The sequence below is a fragment of the Mustela lutreola genome, chromosome 14, assembly GCF_030435805.1.
Source record: "Mustela lutreola isolate mMusLut2 chromosome 14, mMusLut2.pri, whole genome shotgun sequence".
Lineage (NCBI taxonomy): Eukaryota > Metazoa > Chordata > Mammalia > Carnivora > Mustelidae > Mustela > Mustela lutreola.
In genome coordinates this window covers 62,028,663-62,045,962 of record NC_081303.1, presented here as the reverse complement: position 1 = coordinate 62,045,962, position 17,300 = coordinate 62,028,663, and the positions used below count along the sequence as shown (strand labels likewise).

At 36.2% G+C, this 17,300-nt stretch overlaps 1 protein-coding gene across 1 annotated transcript in view; it reads left to right on the top strand.

The window, feature by feature from the left end:
- The window catches only part of GPATCH2 (G-patch domain containing 2), a 172,449-nt gene that overhangs the window by 143,455 nt on the left and 11,694 nt on the right, over positions 1–17,300 (top strand). The window contains exon 9 of the mRNA XM_059144925.1: positions 10,972–11,060. Within this exon, the coding sequence (XP_059000908.1) occupies positions 10,972–11,060 (89 nt within the window). The remainder of the gene's footprint in view (positions 1–10,971; positions 11,061–17,300) is intronic.

Genomic DNA, 17,300 nt, shown 5'->3' with positions numbered 1-17,300 from the left:
TAGAATTTAAGATCCATAAAAAAGATATAAAGTACAGTGGAAAATCAGCTTGACAACTTCTGATTTGGTATATCGTGTTCTGTTGTATTTGCATACATGACACATTTGTATGTTTATAGAATATATTTAGACCTTCTTAGCTAATGATAAATCTGTTATATTTCCCCATTCATACTCTAAAAGCAAAATGTGTTCTGGTTCCCAGAGTTTCTCTACTTCTTTGGGCTTACGATTGGGACAAGAAAGCGACAGAATCAATGCAGTGTTCAGTTTACCATAAACAAACTCTCTTGTCCGTGGGGAATTATAGTCAAGACTTAACTGAGAGCATGCAGTGAGCCACACATTCAGCCCTCACATCAGCTCTTTGAGAACAGTTCCACCATTACCTCCATTTCTCAGATGGGACAGGCAAGGTGTGAAAATTAAGTAATTTACCTAGGTTTGCCCAGGTTTTTAAATGGAGAAGCAGCAATGAAACTTCATCTCTTGACTTCAGAGTCCACACTCTTAACCACTGTGCTATAACACCTCTCCAGATATGCAGTTAAGAAGGATCAAAGACAGGGAATTTAAAGTATACTACCTAAAATTGAAGAAAAAAATTCCCCATCATTTTTCTGGTTAAATACCAAAATAGCTGAGATCCCCTGAGTGTCAACAATGCATTTATTTCATCTCATTTAATTTCCAAAATTAACCTCTGAAGCAGATACTGTTATTTTTCCCATTTTGCATGTGAGGAAGGAGAGAGGGGTCCAGTAGCTTTCCCAGCTCAAATGCCAGGTAATTTATATGGTAGTGTCTTTTTCCTCAAGTCTTATTCCTAAGACATATAAAAATGAACTCGACCATCTTCTTAAATCTGCTATCTCATCTTTAAGCAAAACTGTTGACTCTTCTAAAATAGTAATTTTAAACACTTTAGATTATTTGTGCATTATGTAACAGAGATAGTGGCAGCATTTTGAAACCATGACTAAAGCGATTGGTGTTAATTTGGCATCCAGTGTCTGAAATTTAAAAAATACAGAGGCCTGCATGTTTTTTAAAGAAATGCAATGTAAATGAGAAAAGAGTAAATGTATGTAAATGTAAATGAGAAAATGAGAAAAGACTTCATTTTTATTTGAAGTTAATTTTTGGTAGAATATTTCTCTGTGGACATTTAAAGACAATAGAGCTTCCAAATATAAAGAGTAGTAGACCTGAATTACCAAAATGAGAAAGGATGTTTGGTCAAAGATATTGATGGCATAACTGATTCTGAATATAAGGTAATGCATTCCAACTTTGTAGGTATTCGAGTTGAATAGAACTAGGAGAATCTTGAAATACTTTCTCTTGATCACTGAACATTTAGTGTTCATGTAGTCAGCACAAGCCCCCGAGAGCTTCCCTAGCTATTAGAGTATATTTCACAGTCTAGGAAACATTTGCTAACAAGTGTGTAAAAGTTTTATGTACATATTGTTCATTCATCTGCCGAAAACCACCATGGAAGAGAAAGCACCAAAAGCATTCTTTTCATAAAGTTACACTTAGCAACTTAGCAAAACGCAAAATTATGTAAAAGGAAACACTTTTGCATTAGATGCCTGCCTAGACTTTAAAAGCTGACTTACATATATACAAGTTCGATTTTGCACCTACTTCCACCCTGAAGCCCAAGATAGGAACTGAATTCGTTTTGTGATTTTCTATTCCCATAAGTAAGCATTTATTTATTACAGAAATCGGAACCTCAATAAAGATATTGATTATCATAAAAACAAGTTACTATCAAAACTCTGGCATGCCTTGTTAAATTTTATTCAATAATGATTTAATAAGTGCCTGTTATTGGCAAGGCTTATAAGTGCTCAGGGAAATCTACTTAAAAGAAATAAATCAGATGTGGGCTCCACTGCGTTCAAGGAATCTACAGTCTAAATAGAGTATTGGTTCATGTAGATATATAGCTGTAGCTTAAAGTAAAAATCATTGTTTTCTCCAAGGAGTGAGAGATTATTCTGACAATGACAGTCAGATAAGGCTGCCTAAAGGGGGTGGCATTTCAGCTAAGCCATAGATTCCCAATTGAATTCCACCAATAAACAATAATTTAACCTAAATTCAAGTAAGTTTGCCTCTAATGGCAGTGCTGTCTGACATATTCCAGAGTAGAAATAACTCCCTACATCTTTCAGAACTTTAAGACATTCCAGCATATTATTAAAATATCCAGTGTTTATTACCTCCACAGTGTGGATGTGAAAATGGCAGCCACATCTGCCTTTGCTCTTCAGTGGTTATACTCTACAGATGTTCATTACAGCAGATAGAATTAGGACATTAGTCTCAGTCCCCTTGCAACAAGTCATCATGGGACACTTTACAGAACACCAAAACTGAGCTCAGTCTTGAGCCTGTATCTGCCAACTCAGCCATGAAAGTAAATTGTAAACTCTGTTGAATGAACAGAGCCTCTCAACTTCAAAAGCTACCTTGGAAATGGATCTCCATGGAACTCCATCTCTTCACCAGGCCAATAACTTCCTAACCGTAGCTACAAAACTATCCAAAGCTACTTCTACAAAGAAGTAGGGACAGACTTTTTCCCCCACTGAATTCAACTATTGATTTAGTTAATAAACTGATTAATTCAGTTCAGCAGGCATTTCATTCCTTTTTTCTAGAGAATTTTAAATAATGGTAAATGGACAGATTCATTGAACTTCTTAAAATTTGATGTGTGCAGGGAGGTGACTTCTCCCCCCATGTCTACATATGTTCTCACTCCCGTCTTGTTGAGTTGCTCCTAGAGCCCCAAAGATGGCATGCGGTACACGCGCTTCAAGGTAGTCGTGCCTCTCCAGATGTCTTCTCTCACCGAGGGTCCTGGAATGCCTTGCACTCTGGTTTGGAATTCTCTGAATATTGAGTTGAAATCATTTTCCCACATGATCAGTAGACTTTAACCCCTAGAAAATGAAAGCCATATCTTTTTTATTTCCCAATCCTGTTTTACGGCATAGGGCCATGGCATGCATTACATTTTCAGTAGACACGTATTAAATGGAGTATAATAAACTTAGTTGAATGAGGCAGTATGGTATAGGGGAAAAATTATTCTTTAGAGGCATGCATTCCTTGGCTCAAATAGAATAACTTCATTTCTGTTTATGTGATCTTTGACAAGTAACAGTTTCTCTGGACCTTAGGTTCCTCAGACCTATTGTATGTGAAATACTTAGCATAATACCCCATATGTAGTTGACACTGAATATGTTTGGATGTTCCTGGTAATTCAGTAATAAATTCTAAGATTTAAGAAACTAATATGTATTCAAACTAATAAAAAAATAACAACATATTTTCTGCCCTGCCCCTTTAATTCCATCATTCTCTGATGCTGGTGAAAGAAAGAAACTCAGCACATCCATTCCAAAATACTCCCTAAGAACTGCACTTATTAAAGCTTGGCTTAGAGTCAGAAAGAGTGAATAGGAGATTATAGTAGGAAGTCAGTTCAACAAACGTACAAGTATTATATACTACACTGGAGAAAGTGGATACAAAAATGAGTAATGCATGGATTTCCTCAAAAAAGTTAGGAATATTATTAAGAACACTCCATAGCTTTATTAATGGACATTATAAATGCCAACTGTTTCATCTGAAGAAGTACTATATGGTATCATAATCAGAGAGAATGTAGTGTTATATCTAAATCTGTGTCTGAATTGATAGTTCTTCTTTGTAAGATGCAGGATGTCATCGGGATCGACATCCCAATTTTTTAAATGTAGACACATATCCTCTTGCATTTAATGGAGATATTCAAAATAATTGTGTTTCTTTTGCATAATTTTTAATCCCTCCGAAGACTTAACACTAGCTTTGTTCTATCATTTTCTCGAGGAAATTGGAATAAATTTATTGTTGAAACTCTGTACTACATATCATTGATAAACAGATTCCAGAAATACATAGTTATAGCTAGGAATGAAGAAATTAAATCAATATCCGTTTACTAAGTGCCTACTATTTCCTAGGTACTATGCTGTGAAGAATAAAAGAATACTCCAAGATGCCTCAAATATCTTAGATTCTGCTTGGAGAGTCAATATCCAAATTTGAACTCAGGCGAAATGAATTTTTCTGTTTCCCCAAAGAGGTGGTCTGCTACCATAACCTTATGGACTTATTACACTGTATAGTAATTTCTCTTTCTTGTGTTTCTGGCATTATGCTATGAGCCCCTTGATGGTAGGAGCCATATTTGTCTTTTCTTAGCATCTAGTAGAATACCTGATCAAGTTTTGTTAATTGTTGAATGAATGTTTTTGAGTAAATTTAAGAAACACTTCAAGGAAGACGTGTTATCACAAAAAATGCATGATTAATTGCCAAATGAAATGTTGAGGCAACAGTTTTTACAATAGTTTAATTTGTTTTAGTTCAGTAAATATTTATTGTGCCTCTAATACATGACAGAAGCCAAGTTAGATTCCGTGAAATTGCACATGGTTCTTGGCCTTAAGTTGTTCCAGTGTTTTTAGCTGACAGTCCCCTCTAATCTGAAAACAAGTTGGGCCAGACCATATGATATATGTAACAACAGACAGAAACACAGATTGCTATGAAATGTAGAGGAAAAGTTCTTAGAAGGAGAGTGAAGTTAGGAAAGTTTAAAAACAAGAAAGAACATTTAGATTTGAGGACTCTGGGAAAACTGTGAAGGGTGAAAGATTAAGTTCTCAAGGATGGTGGAAATTAGGAAACATAAAGAGGAAGTTTTCTCAAGTGGGTAGAATAGGTTGCTCCAGTGTTAGGTCATGTACATGGCCTTGGTGACCAGCAGTTCCTTAAAAATATCCGTAGGGCTTGGACAGATATGGGAAGTATGGAAGCCAAGATGTAACAGCGGTTCTCCCAAAGAGATTTTTTGAAACCTTATGAATAATTTGCCTATGAAAGGTTTAACTCTCTTCTAGATGTGAGAATGTTCTCACCTAGATATGCTCAGAATGTTCTAGTGATCATCTCAAGATATCTACCTAAATGGAGTGAGCAGAGAAGGGGGACAGGGGCAGCTGATGCTTGGGCTAGGGTCTGCCAGCAGCATTGGAGACTGCCTCAATCACCAGGTTGTGCTTCAGGGCCAGACCTTAGCATTTGGGGATATCCAGGAAAAACCTAAATCCAAAACAACTAAGGTGCTGGGAGGCTTATGACTGGTAGGTACCTAAGTCCAGAATAAAGCAAGGGCTCAGCTCCTGGGACACAAGTACTAAATTCGGTGCACTGTTGTTTTTTTTTTTTTTTTTTTTTTCCTCTTTTAAAGATTTTATTTATTTATTTGACAGAGAGAGATCACAAGCAGATGGAGAGGCAGGCAAAGAGAGAGAGAGGGAAGCAGGCTCCCTGCCGAGCAGAGAGCCCTATGTGGGACTTGATCCCAGGACCCTGAGATCATGACCTGAGCCGAAGGCAGCGGCTTAACCCACTGAGCCACCCAGGCGCTCCTATGAGACTTTTTTGTACTGCTTTTAAATGAAACAAGATGGGATTGGGAGGGAGACAAACCATAAGTGACTCTTAATCTCACAAAACAAACTGAGGGTTGCCGGGGGGAGGGGGTTGGGGAGAAGGGGGTGGGATTATGGACATTGGGGAGGGTATGTGATTTGGTGAGTGCTGTGAAGTGTGTAAACCCGGTGCACTGTTTTAAACCTTAAACTCTGACTTTCTTAAGTCAGGATTAGTCCAGGGAGAGGGGAAATGGACTCAAGGCAGAACATGAAGTCAGATGACCAAAGCCACAGAGAGAGAAGGCACCAGCATCAGGTAGGGCATGATCGACAAGACTAGATACAAAGTGTGCTTCATGAACAAGAAGGGGCTTAGAAAGAAAAACCATTAAAAACCAGGACTTCATGCAGTGTTCACAGTTAAGAAATACTTAGACTAAATGGTAGTTAATGCTTCATGTGTGTTTTAGTACAACAGAAAAAGAGATACTGCTGTTAACGCCTTCGATTTAGTATGTTGAGACATGGAGACATCAGAGGGGAGGAGAGGGTCATTTGTATCTAGAAGAGGAAGTTCCCAACGGAGCTGGGTTTTCCAGCCCGGAGACTTCTCTCTGCCACCAGACACCTCCTCCAGTGACACCGCAGACCTGATTCATTTCTGTGCAGCTGATGCCCTGTCCATGCTTATATTTTTCTAACTGACAATGAGTGTTCTTGCCAAATGCCAGGGCCCATAGTCACATCTGTTTGTCGCTCCTCTGAAGCTTGTCTGAGGCTGCTTGGGAACACATTTTATCCAGGGGGCAACTTTAACTAGGCCTAATTCTCTGAAAAGCCTCTGTTTGTAAGTGCATACGATGAAGAGACAAGTCCTTCCTCTTTTCCCTTTAATATTATTGTGTTTGACACTGCCGGCTTCTGTCCCTGTCAGCCCATGTTGAAAGCCAAGTTTTCAGGCAAGATGGTTTTCACTAGGATTTTTGTTTTGTTTTGTTTTCCCTTTTTGTTTTTTCCTGTTTTTTGTTGTTGTTGTTGTTTTCCTCCAGATAAAATGCCCAGTTTCCTATCACCACACCATTTAAAAGGATGAGGAGATAAACCATGTGAAGTGTGTTTCAAAAGCAAAACAAAATGAAGACTTCTTTCTGAGTTCTGCTTTTCTAATATTTAATGGGAAAATCTTCAGAATCAGTATATGAGAAACTACGTTTCACATCATAACTAAGTGACAATACTTACTAATCCAAAACAAAAACAGCATTATTTCTTGATCCTTTCCACTTAAAGGTATGTTTATTTACCTTTAATAGTAAAGGTGTGAGTCATTATAAAGTTATTAGGCTTGATTGGTTTCCCCTCTTCTCCACCGCAGGCAAATACCGTTAACAGAAACACACACACTGGTATCGTTGATGGGTAACTTCCTTGCAGCGCCTTAACAAAAAAATCTTAACGCTTTTTAATAACTTCGGGTCTGTTCATAAGACAGTACATTATCCTTCTTCAGAACACACACACACACACACACACACACACACTCAAACGCGTGTGTGTGCACACACACAAAGCCAACTATCACCTTGAATAGTAATCCAAGTATTCTGCGTTGCAAAAACAAATGACTCATTTAGACTGAAGCAACAAGGCTTCCTTTGAGGCACTCATTGATTTTAAATTAAAAAATAACTGCTACGTTTTACATTAGGAGTGACAATGAATAACAGAGGAGACCTTACTCCGTGTTATTCGTAGCAACTTCAGGGCGCCTGTCTGAAGGAAAAGGGAGATGGACAAGCCTGAATGGGGCAATCTTACTGATCGATAATCCAGATCTCGGAATGCGCTGTAGCAGATAGTCAATTCCTGATAGAATTACTGAAATGCAGCCAGCTGTTTTTCTTATGGCTCAGGTCTTTGGGTTCAATGTACTGACTTTATTAACTTGAACTTTATTCTCCTTGAATGTTTGTGTGTCTCCTTTCCTTTATGTGGCTCTGCTGGGAGTGGAGGAGGGGAGATGAGTGAAGATGTTGTATTCCATTTATTCTGTAAAGATGACTGAAAGGGAATTTTTGGTCCAGCAGATGAGAAAAGAGGTTGAAAAGAGAGATTGTTCCTAAGATTTGTTTTTCACCGTGTTTGTAAACAGGCCTTCCTAATGAGTCTTAATAGTATTTAAAAAAAAAAAAAAAAAAAAAAAAGATAAAGTCTTAAAGGCAGTATTGACTTTGGAGAATTATTTTTCAAGCAGTGAGAAGACTCTGATTACATGCCATTAGGACCAGAACAGCAGACGTGGAAGCCAGCAATGTTAATAGTCACACTGGGTACTTATATGTGTCAGGCCCTCACGTATTTCTTCTAATTATTTCCAAAAATGTATTTCTTAAAGAAGGACCCTCCTGACTAATTTTTTTTTTTTAACCTTGGTTTGAGCTTTAAATCTGTCTGAAAGTAAGAAAACCTGGCATTGGGGGTTTTTTGGGTTTTTGTTTTGGTTTGGTTTTCGGTTTTTTTGTTGTTTTTTTTTTTTTTTTAAATAATCCAGAATCAAGACTTTTCATGGGCTGCCTGCCCACTTCCTCTCTCAGATAGACCAACACAAAGAAGTTCCATGATACGGCAGCGTCATGTTATCCTCAACCATGACAGAGAGGAGTGACGGGAAGCAGTTATGTGTCTGGATTTTGCAAACCTTGTTGCCCTGCATCTCATCAGTTTCAACCCTAGCCAACCCTGCTCTCTCCCGGTGTCCCAGGATTCTAACCTGCCCAACCATCTCTCCTGCTTAATGATCTTTAATGACTCCATGTCAGCTATGAAATCCAGACAGCTTCATGGCCATATGTGACATATATGGCCCTGATCTAGCCCCAGCATTCTTCTTCCTTCAAATTATATAGTTCCTGCTTGGAAGATTGTTTCCCAGACATCTCGGACCAGAATAAACTCTTTATTGTATAAAATACTTTCAGCAAAGTGATGCCTGACTAGCTCAGTCAGTAGTAGAGCATGAGACCTTTGATCTCCGGGTTGTGAGTTCAAGCCCCATGTTGGGTATAGAGATTACTTAAAAATAAAATAAAATAAAATAAAATAAATACTTGGAGCAACAGGTATAGAAAACCTAACCAACAATGGCTTAAATTAAGGATATTTATTATATTTCAATAAGAGGATCAGAAGTAAATGGTCCATGGGTTGGTGTTTACAGTTCAATAACAAAAGGGCCATGCCTCAGAATTCAGATTCCCACTTTATTTCCATTTCCAGAATGTTCCCTTCCCCTCCTTAGCTATTGCTGATATCTGAGCCTGTCTGGTATACACTCTATAGAGTCAATGTTGCTGCAGTCTTTTGCTAGGAGAGGTTTCCAGAGGGATCACAGATGTCAAAGGATAATATTGTACAAAAAGGTAAAATCATGACTCTGTCGCAGGTATAAAATGAATAGGTGTTTGAGATACTGTTTAACTCATGAGTTAATGAGGGAACCAAGCAGATCTTTTAAGGAGTTCAAAGAAGGAGTCAAAGAAACAGAGATTTATAAGGAGTAAGGAGTGTAGATGTGAATGGGCAGATGAATGCAGAATTGACTTCTCCACAGGAGGGAAGATTGTCCTTCCTCAGGACAATTCATTTGTATTTCTATAGACTGGAATTATTTCCCATTGCTCTCAGGCATCCGTAACTTCGAGTTGTAAACTAGCTTCCATAGAATCAAGAATCTGATAACAAGAAGAATATGCTCTAAAATTGTAGTTTTCCAGTAAGGCACAAATATTTCCCTACAAAAGAAAAAAGGTATATTCAACAAAACATGTTTCAAATTGTTATAAGGCCTCAATAATATAATCTCTAGTGATAGCCAATAAAGTTGGTGTTGCCCACCACTGCCACCACTGTCCCTGAGTATTTCATGCACTCGTGACTAAAACTCCCCACTGAGACTGTAAATTCCTCCTATAATAGGAAGTGAACATTCCATGCCTTTGTATCTTCCATCTCTTCCTTCCTACTCTTCACTGTCACCGCCTCTGTGGGATCTTATGCTAAGTCCGAATAGATACTAATAAATGCTCGCTGAATAAGTGAATTCTTTGATTTTGTATAAAAAGGATGTGTCTTCTTTGATACTATTGTAGTTTTTTAAAATAATCTAACAGTTTTTAAAAAGTAAATGGGATCATAATCATTCATTTTTTATTTATTTAAGTTTTTTTTTTTTGGGGGGGGGGGCATTGGAGCCAGGACCACACCTCAAAACCCAGACAGTTTTGCATGTCTAAAAAGATTTTGATATATATGTGTGTGTGTGTGTATTTCTGCAAAGTTAGTCACTACCTGAATGAACTAATTTTTTAAAATATTTTAATAAGATGAAAAGGAACAAATGTTTGGTGAACAAAGTTTGTTGGTCTATTCAGAAATAACTAGATATAGTGAAGACTGATCCAGCAGGCCTTGCTAGGTTAAATATGAAACGTCAGGATACTACCAGATATCTCTGTGAATTACTAAAGGAACATGTGCTATAATAAACATGCAGCATTTATTTCTGCTTCATGATCCCCAGATACTATCCCAACCCCACATCAGGGATTATGATCCAGGAAATGAACAGAGTCCTTTTATAGCTTGAAATGTTTGCAGACTTTTAAATCCTTTTCATCTTTGTATAATTTTTTTCTTGATTTCCAATTGGGCCATTTCTAATTTTTCCAAAACTTTTTAATTTAGGAGTCCATGATTAGGCAAAATAATCCAATTCTAACTAACTTTAAGAATAGCATAAAGTCTGCTTCTCAGTTCTTATATATATATCATGTCTTTATAAATATAATCCAATATAATGTGGGCATATTTAGGAGAAGAAGACCAACATTAACACATTCAAAATTATGCTTCCTCACCTAGCTAATAAACAATTAACTAAAGAATTCTAATCATACGAATTATGAGAGAGAACATCACTATTTCCTTCTGTCTGTTTAAAGTGTTTTAAGAAAATTCACTGCCACATAATATCCTAAAAGAAATTGATCATACTTTTCCTGTAATAAATGTTGCTCTGACAGTAAAGCATTAGTAACCAATTGATAACCTAGCAACAATATTGTGATCTCTTTAGATAATTAATCTTAGCTATTTTCCTGTCAGAAGCAACAGTGCTTGATTTTATGTTGAGCTAGAAAGATTGCCAGTTTTGAAAATTAAAAAGCATTCCTTTTATATTATTCATTCCAGTAACAATTTATGATGGCGCATTTAGCTGCTGAACGCTTGTCAACAAACGTAATTATGTTTCGATATAAACAAGATTGGTGGTTTTACTATGCTGCTCCATCTTTGTTGAGAATGTTTTGATTTAGGTTCAGATTATACAAGCTGTGTATTTATGTGTCATTTTTTTCCTCCTTTGTTAATAGTTTTTTCTGATAATTACTTGTAGGCAAACAAGCATGCATTTAGGATCCTTATGCACAGGAGATATCAAACGAAGAAGAAAAGCTGCACCTTTGCCTGGACCTACTACATCAGGTAAAGCAAAAAGGGGTTGGGCCAGAACACAAATATAAAGTTCATAAATCATCGACTGGAAAATACAGATAATTCTAAATCACTTACACTGAAGAAGAGGCACAGTTTACAAGCAACTATTAAATCATTTGCATTTGGTGTCAGGATATATTGCATGTTCCTTGTTTAGATTTTTCAGGCGGCCAATCAATAAAATATTTGCTACACACCTACCCGAAGGCAAGACTCTGTGTGAGGTATTAAAAGGATACAAAAACTTCAAAAGCTGTGTCTTTGGCCTGCGGAAACTTATAGACGGGTTGGGACAACAAGGCATACGTAGATGAAAAGGCAAATAACTCCAGAAGAAATTAATTGTAAGAAATTCGAAAGTATAAGGAGCAGCCTCAAAACACAAAGCCCCATATTACGGAAGATGGAAAGGTAACCGTGAATGCATCGGTCTGGTTTCTAGTCCCAGCTCTGCAACAGTCCTAGATTCGTCTTCCGATATTTATACATGGGTGCGTGGCTGGCTCTGTCAGTAGAGCAGGCAACTCTTGATCTCAGGGAGGTGAGTTCAAGCCCCATATTGGGCATGGAGCCTACTTTAAAAACCAAAACACAACAAAGAAACAAAAAAAAGCTGCATTAGAATAAAAAAATCACATCAAAAATCACATCCTTCTAATAATGTTCCATTCTAATGAGTATGAAATAGGGGAAACCACAAGTGCTGAGCAGAGAGAAGTCACTAGACCAGAGGGGTCAGGAAACCTTAGAAGGGCAAAGGCCCAAGCTTAGTAGTGAAGAAGATGAATAACCAACCGTATGTTTAACAAAATCTCATGCAAGAGCAATGATAAGGAAGGCAGAGAGAAAAACCAGTGAAAGGAGGAAGAACTGGGCATTGAATGTAAAAACCCACCTAAGAATAAGGATTTGTGTTGCAGCAAACTGACTCTAAGAAATGTTTTCAGTGTAGATACTTGGTCAGTTACAAAGAATAATAGCCTTGGCCTATTGCCTGGGATCCTTACCCATTCATACTTATAAACTTTAACTTCATTTGGGAAGCACTTTATAGGAAAAGTTATTTTTTCCATGATGATTTATAGAATATGAAAATAATATCCATGTCAACCAGGAGAATAAACGATGAGAAGGAGAGAAGAAATCTTGACATGGTCATTACAAGGAAATAAAAGATGTAAAGCTTTAATTCTCTATTTAGGAGATCTGTCCTATAGTTGAGTACTAAAAAATTGAATGACTTAAAATTGGAGCAGTTGTTCCATCTAAATATAAAATTAGAAATAATGCATGTGATTATGAGTAAATATAATATTGATCATCATCTTGTAGCTATACTGAATTTTCAGAATTTGGAAGTAAGAAACACCTGTGTGTGGAATGTGTATTTATGTAGAATAATATTTACCACTTACTGGGTGCCTACTACGTAACAGAAAGTTTGTTATTTCATTTTATCTTTGTAACAGCTTTATGAGCTAGGTGGTATTAGCATCACTTTACACCGTAAAATTAAGATTCAGAGAAGTGATAGGTTTTTCTTCGTTCCCTAAGAAGAGAGTAATTATTGAATGGCAAAGGGAGGTTTCAAGCCTACATCTCCCTGCATGACTCCTAAATCCCTGTTTTTTCTATGACAACGTATGGCCTTTTTGTAAGAATATATTTTAAAGACTGTTCTGTTGCATATGTTTATTTGAACCTGCTATTATATCTTAAGTTTCATAGAAGAGTTACCTAAATATTGCTAGGTAGAGATGCAGAACATTCATGAGAATAGTTCTAATATATCTTTCCACAGGAACATATAGCCACTTTTAGATCAAATACATGTCATAAGTTCTTCAATTCAAATCTTTCGTAAGGCAGGTGTAAGATTCTTTAATATCCCCATTCCAGTTGAATGGTCCCCTGAATTCTCTTATCTTTCAATGATTCAAACATTAGTGGCAGAAATAGTACAAGAACAATCTTAGGGATGGAACTAAAGCACCTTAGTGCCTGCAGTAAGGAAGAGAGAATATCAGGGTCAGGTTCTAACACTCTGAACATATGTGAAGTGAGAAGGAAAACGCTTAATGGTTGAGGAGAGGATAATATAATTATTTCTACAAGGTGATTTTGACGTTACAACTCAGTAGCATCAGAGGAAATCATTTATACGGAGTATGGGTATAAACATTAAACTTTAGCCTAAAACATTCATAAGCTTATACCGGCATATTCCAAACGTTGTATTTCAGAACTGTTGTGATTCTCTTAAGAGTCGGGATTTTGGTTATGTTACAAGATTTTTTTTTTTTTTTTTTTTTTTTTTTTGCTTAAAGAATAAAATGCATAGAAATTTAATGCATTTTTGTAATTACAGTAGTGGAGTAAGAGAATTATGTTACTCATTTCCAATGCATTTTTTAAATCCATGCATAACTGTTCCTCTCAAAGAGGTAGAGAATGAGGTTATTTAAAAGTCCTCAGTTTTAAAAAGAATATCTTCTAATACTAATGAATCAACTCTAAGGTGAAGATTATTATCCAAATTCAAGTAAGAAATGCTTTTGCATAAATACACTTTGATAATGAGGTTATGAATCCTTGATCATCTTGTCTCTGAAAATTATAATTTTCAAATTCTGGAGTATATTCAGCCTTATAATAGTCAATTATATTTAAGCTTCCAGAGTTGAGTTAGCATGTAGAAGTATTTCAAAGTGAATACTCTCCCCATTTTATAGGCCCTCACAGACCTCCCAAAAAACACATTGAATTGAGATACGTTTTCACACATCCTTTTGCCTTTAGTCAGCATTCCGTCTAAGCAGGGAAAATGCAGGTAAAGATAACTATGTCTCATTTGAAATAGGGGATAAGAGTTAAAAGGCAAACAGCTCAAATATTATGTAATGATCCCTCTGATTTATATGTGAAAAGTTACACAGTTAAACAGCAGGTTTAGAAAACATTTACCAGAACACTATCAGAAAACTATAATTTGGCACTCTTAACTTTATAATCCTGAACAAGGTTTATACAACAATTTAAGACTCTAAGAATAAACAGTTACATATTGTATACATAATAAATACTTTTTAAAAGTCACCTATGAAATTAGTAACTCAAAATCTGATCTTTACCTGCTAGTGTGTTGAGAATTTTACTCACCCTGTGTTAGCCGTAGCATTGAGGCATAATGTCATTTGCTTTGTAAGGCTCTAGACTAGCCAGCAGTGTTATCGGTTGAACATTTATTAATTGTGACAGGAACACCGAATTTATTTCAGTGCTTTAGCTTATTTACTGCTCTTTCACCTTTGTATTTTGTATTGACAAAAGAAAATGAATATTGATAAGGTTAGCTATTGATTTTTAAATGTATGGCTTCATCGCTGCCTCATTCAAAGTCACAAACCAAAAAACAGTAGGTGTCTCAGTAGCAAAGGATGTAGATTGACTATTATAAAATTGAGAACTGTTGAAGCAGGAAGGTTTGCCAGCAGAATGCATTTTATAGTTTGAAAAATGTCATCTGTAAAGGTGAAGAAAAGCAGCGAGCGAAATAGGAAGGATATTATTAACACATTCTTAAAAGCCAGTCAGCAGTGTTGGTTATGGTCTGTGTTTTTGGTAGAAGTCTTAGCTTATTAAGGATCTGATAGTGAAAAGATGTGAGTATGCTTTTTGAAATATGGAGGCTACCTCAGTATTAAATGTGTTGTTATCCACAATTAGTATTTGCTGTTACTATTTTGTTTTCTGTTGAACTGATATCCTAGGGAAAATAGTCATCATAGGGAGTCCACCTTTTTTCTATGCATTTATTTATATTATATGCCTAGCAAAGTTCAATTTCTTGGTATAGATATTGGTTCAGGCTGCACTGTCATGGATACACAAGATTTTGGCAAGAGGTTGCTTTACAGCTTTTTTGTGACTTTCGGGAGTTCTTCCTCAGCATCCTACTGATATTTCAATAACAAAATAATCTCCATGAATACTTAAGGCAATAAAGGCAACTTGTAAATCATAATAATGGATGAAGATTTTTTTTTAAGTGTGCTTTTAATTAAAAGTCATACTAATCATAATCAGGAAATGGTCAGTATAGCCAAGTGCCCTTTCAAGGTGCTATATCTCTTCAGTTGTCCAAAATTTATTTATCAATAATTATGTTTTTATTTTCTTTTACCACTGGATCTATATGACCACTCTAGATTATCTTATCTCTCCCAGAATTTTATTTTTTTTTATTTTTTTTTATTAAAGATTTTTATTTATTTACTTGAGAGAGAGAGACAGTGAGAGAGAGCATGAACAAGGAGAAGGTCAGAGAGAGAAGCAGACTCCCCATGGAGCTGGGAGCCCGATGCGGGACTCGATCCCGGGACTCCAGGATCATGACCTGAGCCAAAGGCAGTCGTCCAACCAACTGAGCCACCCAGGCGTCCCTCTCCCAGAATTTTAAAATGGGCACTTTGGGGAGAGATGGTTGGTATTGATTTTGAAACCAAACTACACTGAACCTATAGCAAAAGCCTAAGAAACATATCACCTCTGTCCTCCTGATACATGCACCACCAAACTGCCTTTCAGTCTGATGTTTTAGGAGAGTTTCAGACAGCTCTCCATTATCATTTGGTACAAGGAACACTTAAGGAGAGGGTAAACATCCACATTAGATTAAAAATAATTGTGTTCCTGACAATATAAAAGCCTAAATAATGAGAAAGTATACAAACTACAGAGCAGCAGGCCATGCTGAACAAAATACGAAGCCATCTCTTTAGATGCATAAATGATACTGAAAGAAGGAAATTGTTCAAAACCAGGAATGGTCTTTAGCAGCCCCCATGCCCATGCCCAGTTTTGCCAGTCTAGGTAATCCCTGAGGTAGTTTGGTTAGTGCCCCTGTAGGAGGGCAACTAAGCTGAGGAGTTGGGTATAAGGATCCTATCAAGCCAGAATGTCTGGAAAGCTCTATCCTTAGAAGAGGGCAGACTAGGAACAAAACTTACCCACAGGCACAGGAAAATAAAGAATCTCATTTATACCCAAGCTCCAAGTAGAAGAATCTGAAAATGCATAACCAAGAGCCTACCTCATATGAGTTTCTAGTTTAAAATTACACCAAGTCAAAAAATGAACAGAAAAACTGGTCTTTGAAACAAATGCAGAGCCACTTTGGTGGTACATGGTTTAAACCCCAATGATTCTCTTCATTTCACAAATGAAAACCTAGTGAAGTCACCTTCATAAACCAAAACTTAAAAAAAAAAAAAATTATAGACAATTTAAAAACAAAAGGAAGTAGCTGTAGAAAAAAATAAGATAGGTATGGTAAAGAACCAAGGAGAAATTTGAGATTCTTACTTATTATGAAAAAATCTTAAAAATTACAAATTCATTGGATGGGTTAAACAACAGGCTCAATACAGCCAGCCAAAATAAAATTAAATTAAAAATTAAAAAAAAAAAAAACAGCAAATTTTAAAAGCAATCTGAAGAGATTACCTAAAAGAAGCACTGAGATAAAAATATGGGAGATAGAATGGCTAGAGGACTTGGAGGAGGATGAAGTTCAACATACATCTGATAGAATTTCCAAATGGAGTAGAAAGAATAGGGAGGTCCTTTATTCATGGAGCATCTTAACTGAATTCATTGAAAATGATAGAATTCTTACAACTGAAGAAAAATGTGAATATTCATATTCAAAAAGTACAAGTCTTTATCAGAAAATAGTAAATATAAAAGTAGTCATACCTAGACGCATTGTTAAAAAAGAAAGAAAGGAAGGAAGGAAGGAAGGAAGGAAGGAAAGAAGGAAGAAAGAAAGAGAAAAATTTAAAAACACCAAAGAGAAAGAAAAGAAATTAGCAGCCAAGGAGAAAAGATGTAACCTACATAGAAATGGTATTACACTGGCAGCAGACTTAAAAACATCAGTAAAGTCCAGAAGATAAGAGATAAATTTTCAAAGTGCAGAGATAAAATAACCATCAACATGGTGTTTTATATCCAGTTAGACTATTCCCAAGAGTGAGGATGAAATAAAGACAATTTCAGGTAAAAACCAATTATTACTAAGCTTAATACTTCATGTAGAAGAATGGAATTCCTTAAAAAAATGAAAATCAAGAAGAAATTGTGAGCAAAGAGATTGTTAAACATGTTCATAAAGCTAAAATGTTGAATATATAAAAGTTAATAATGATGATGACATTGCCCATGGAG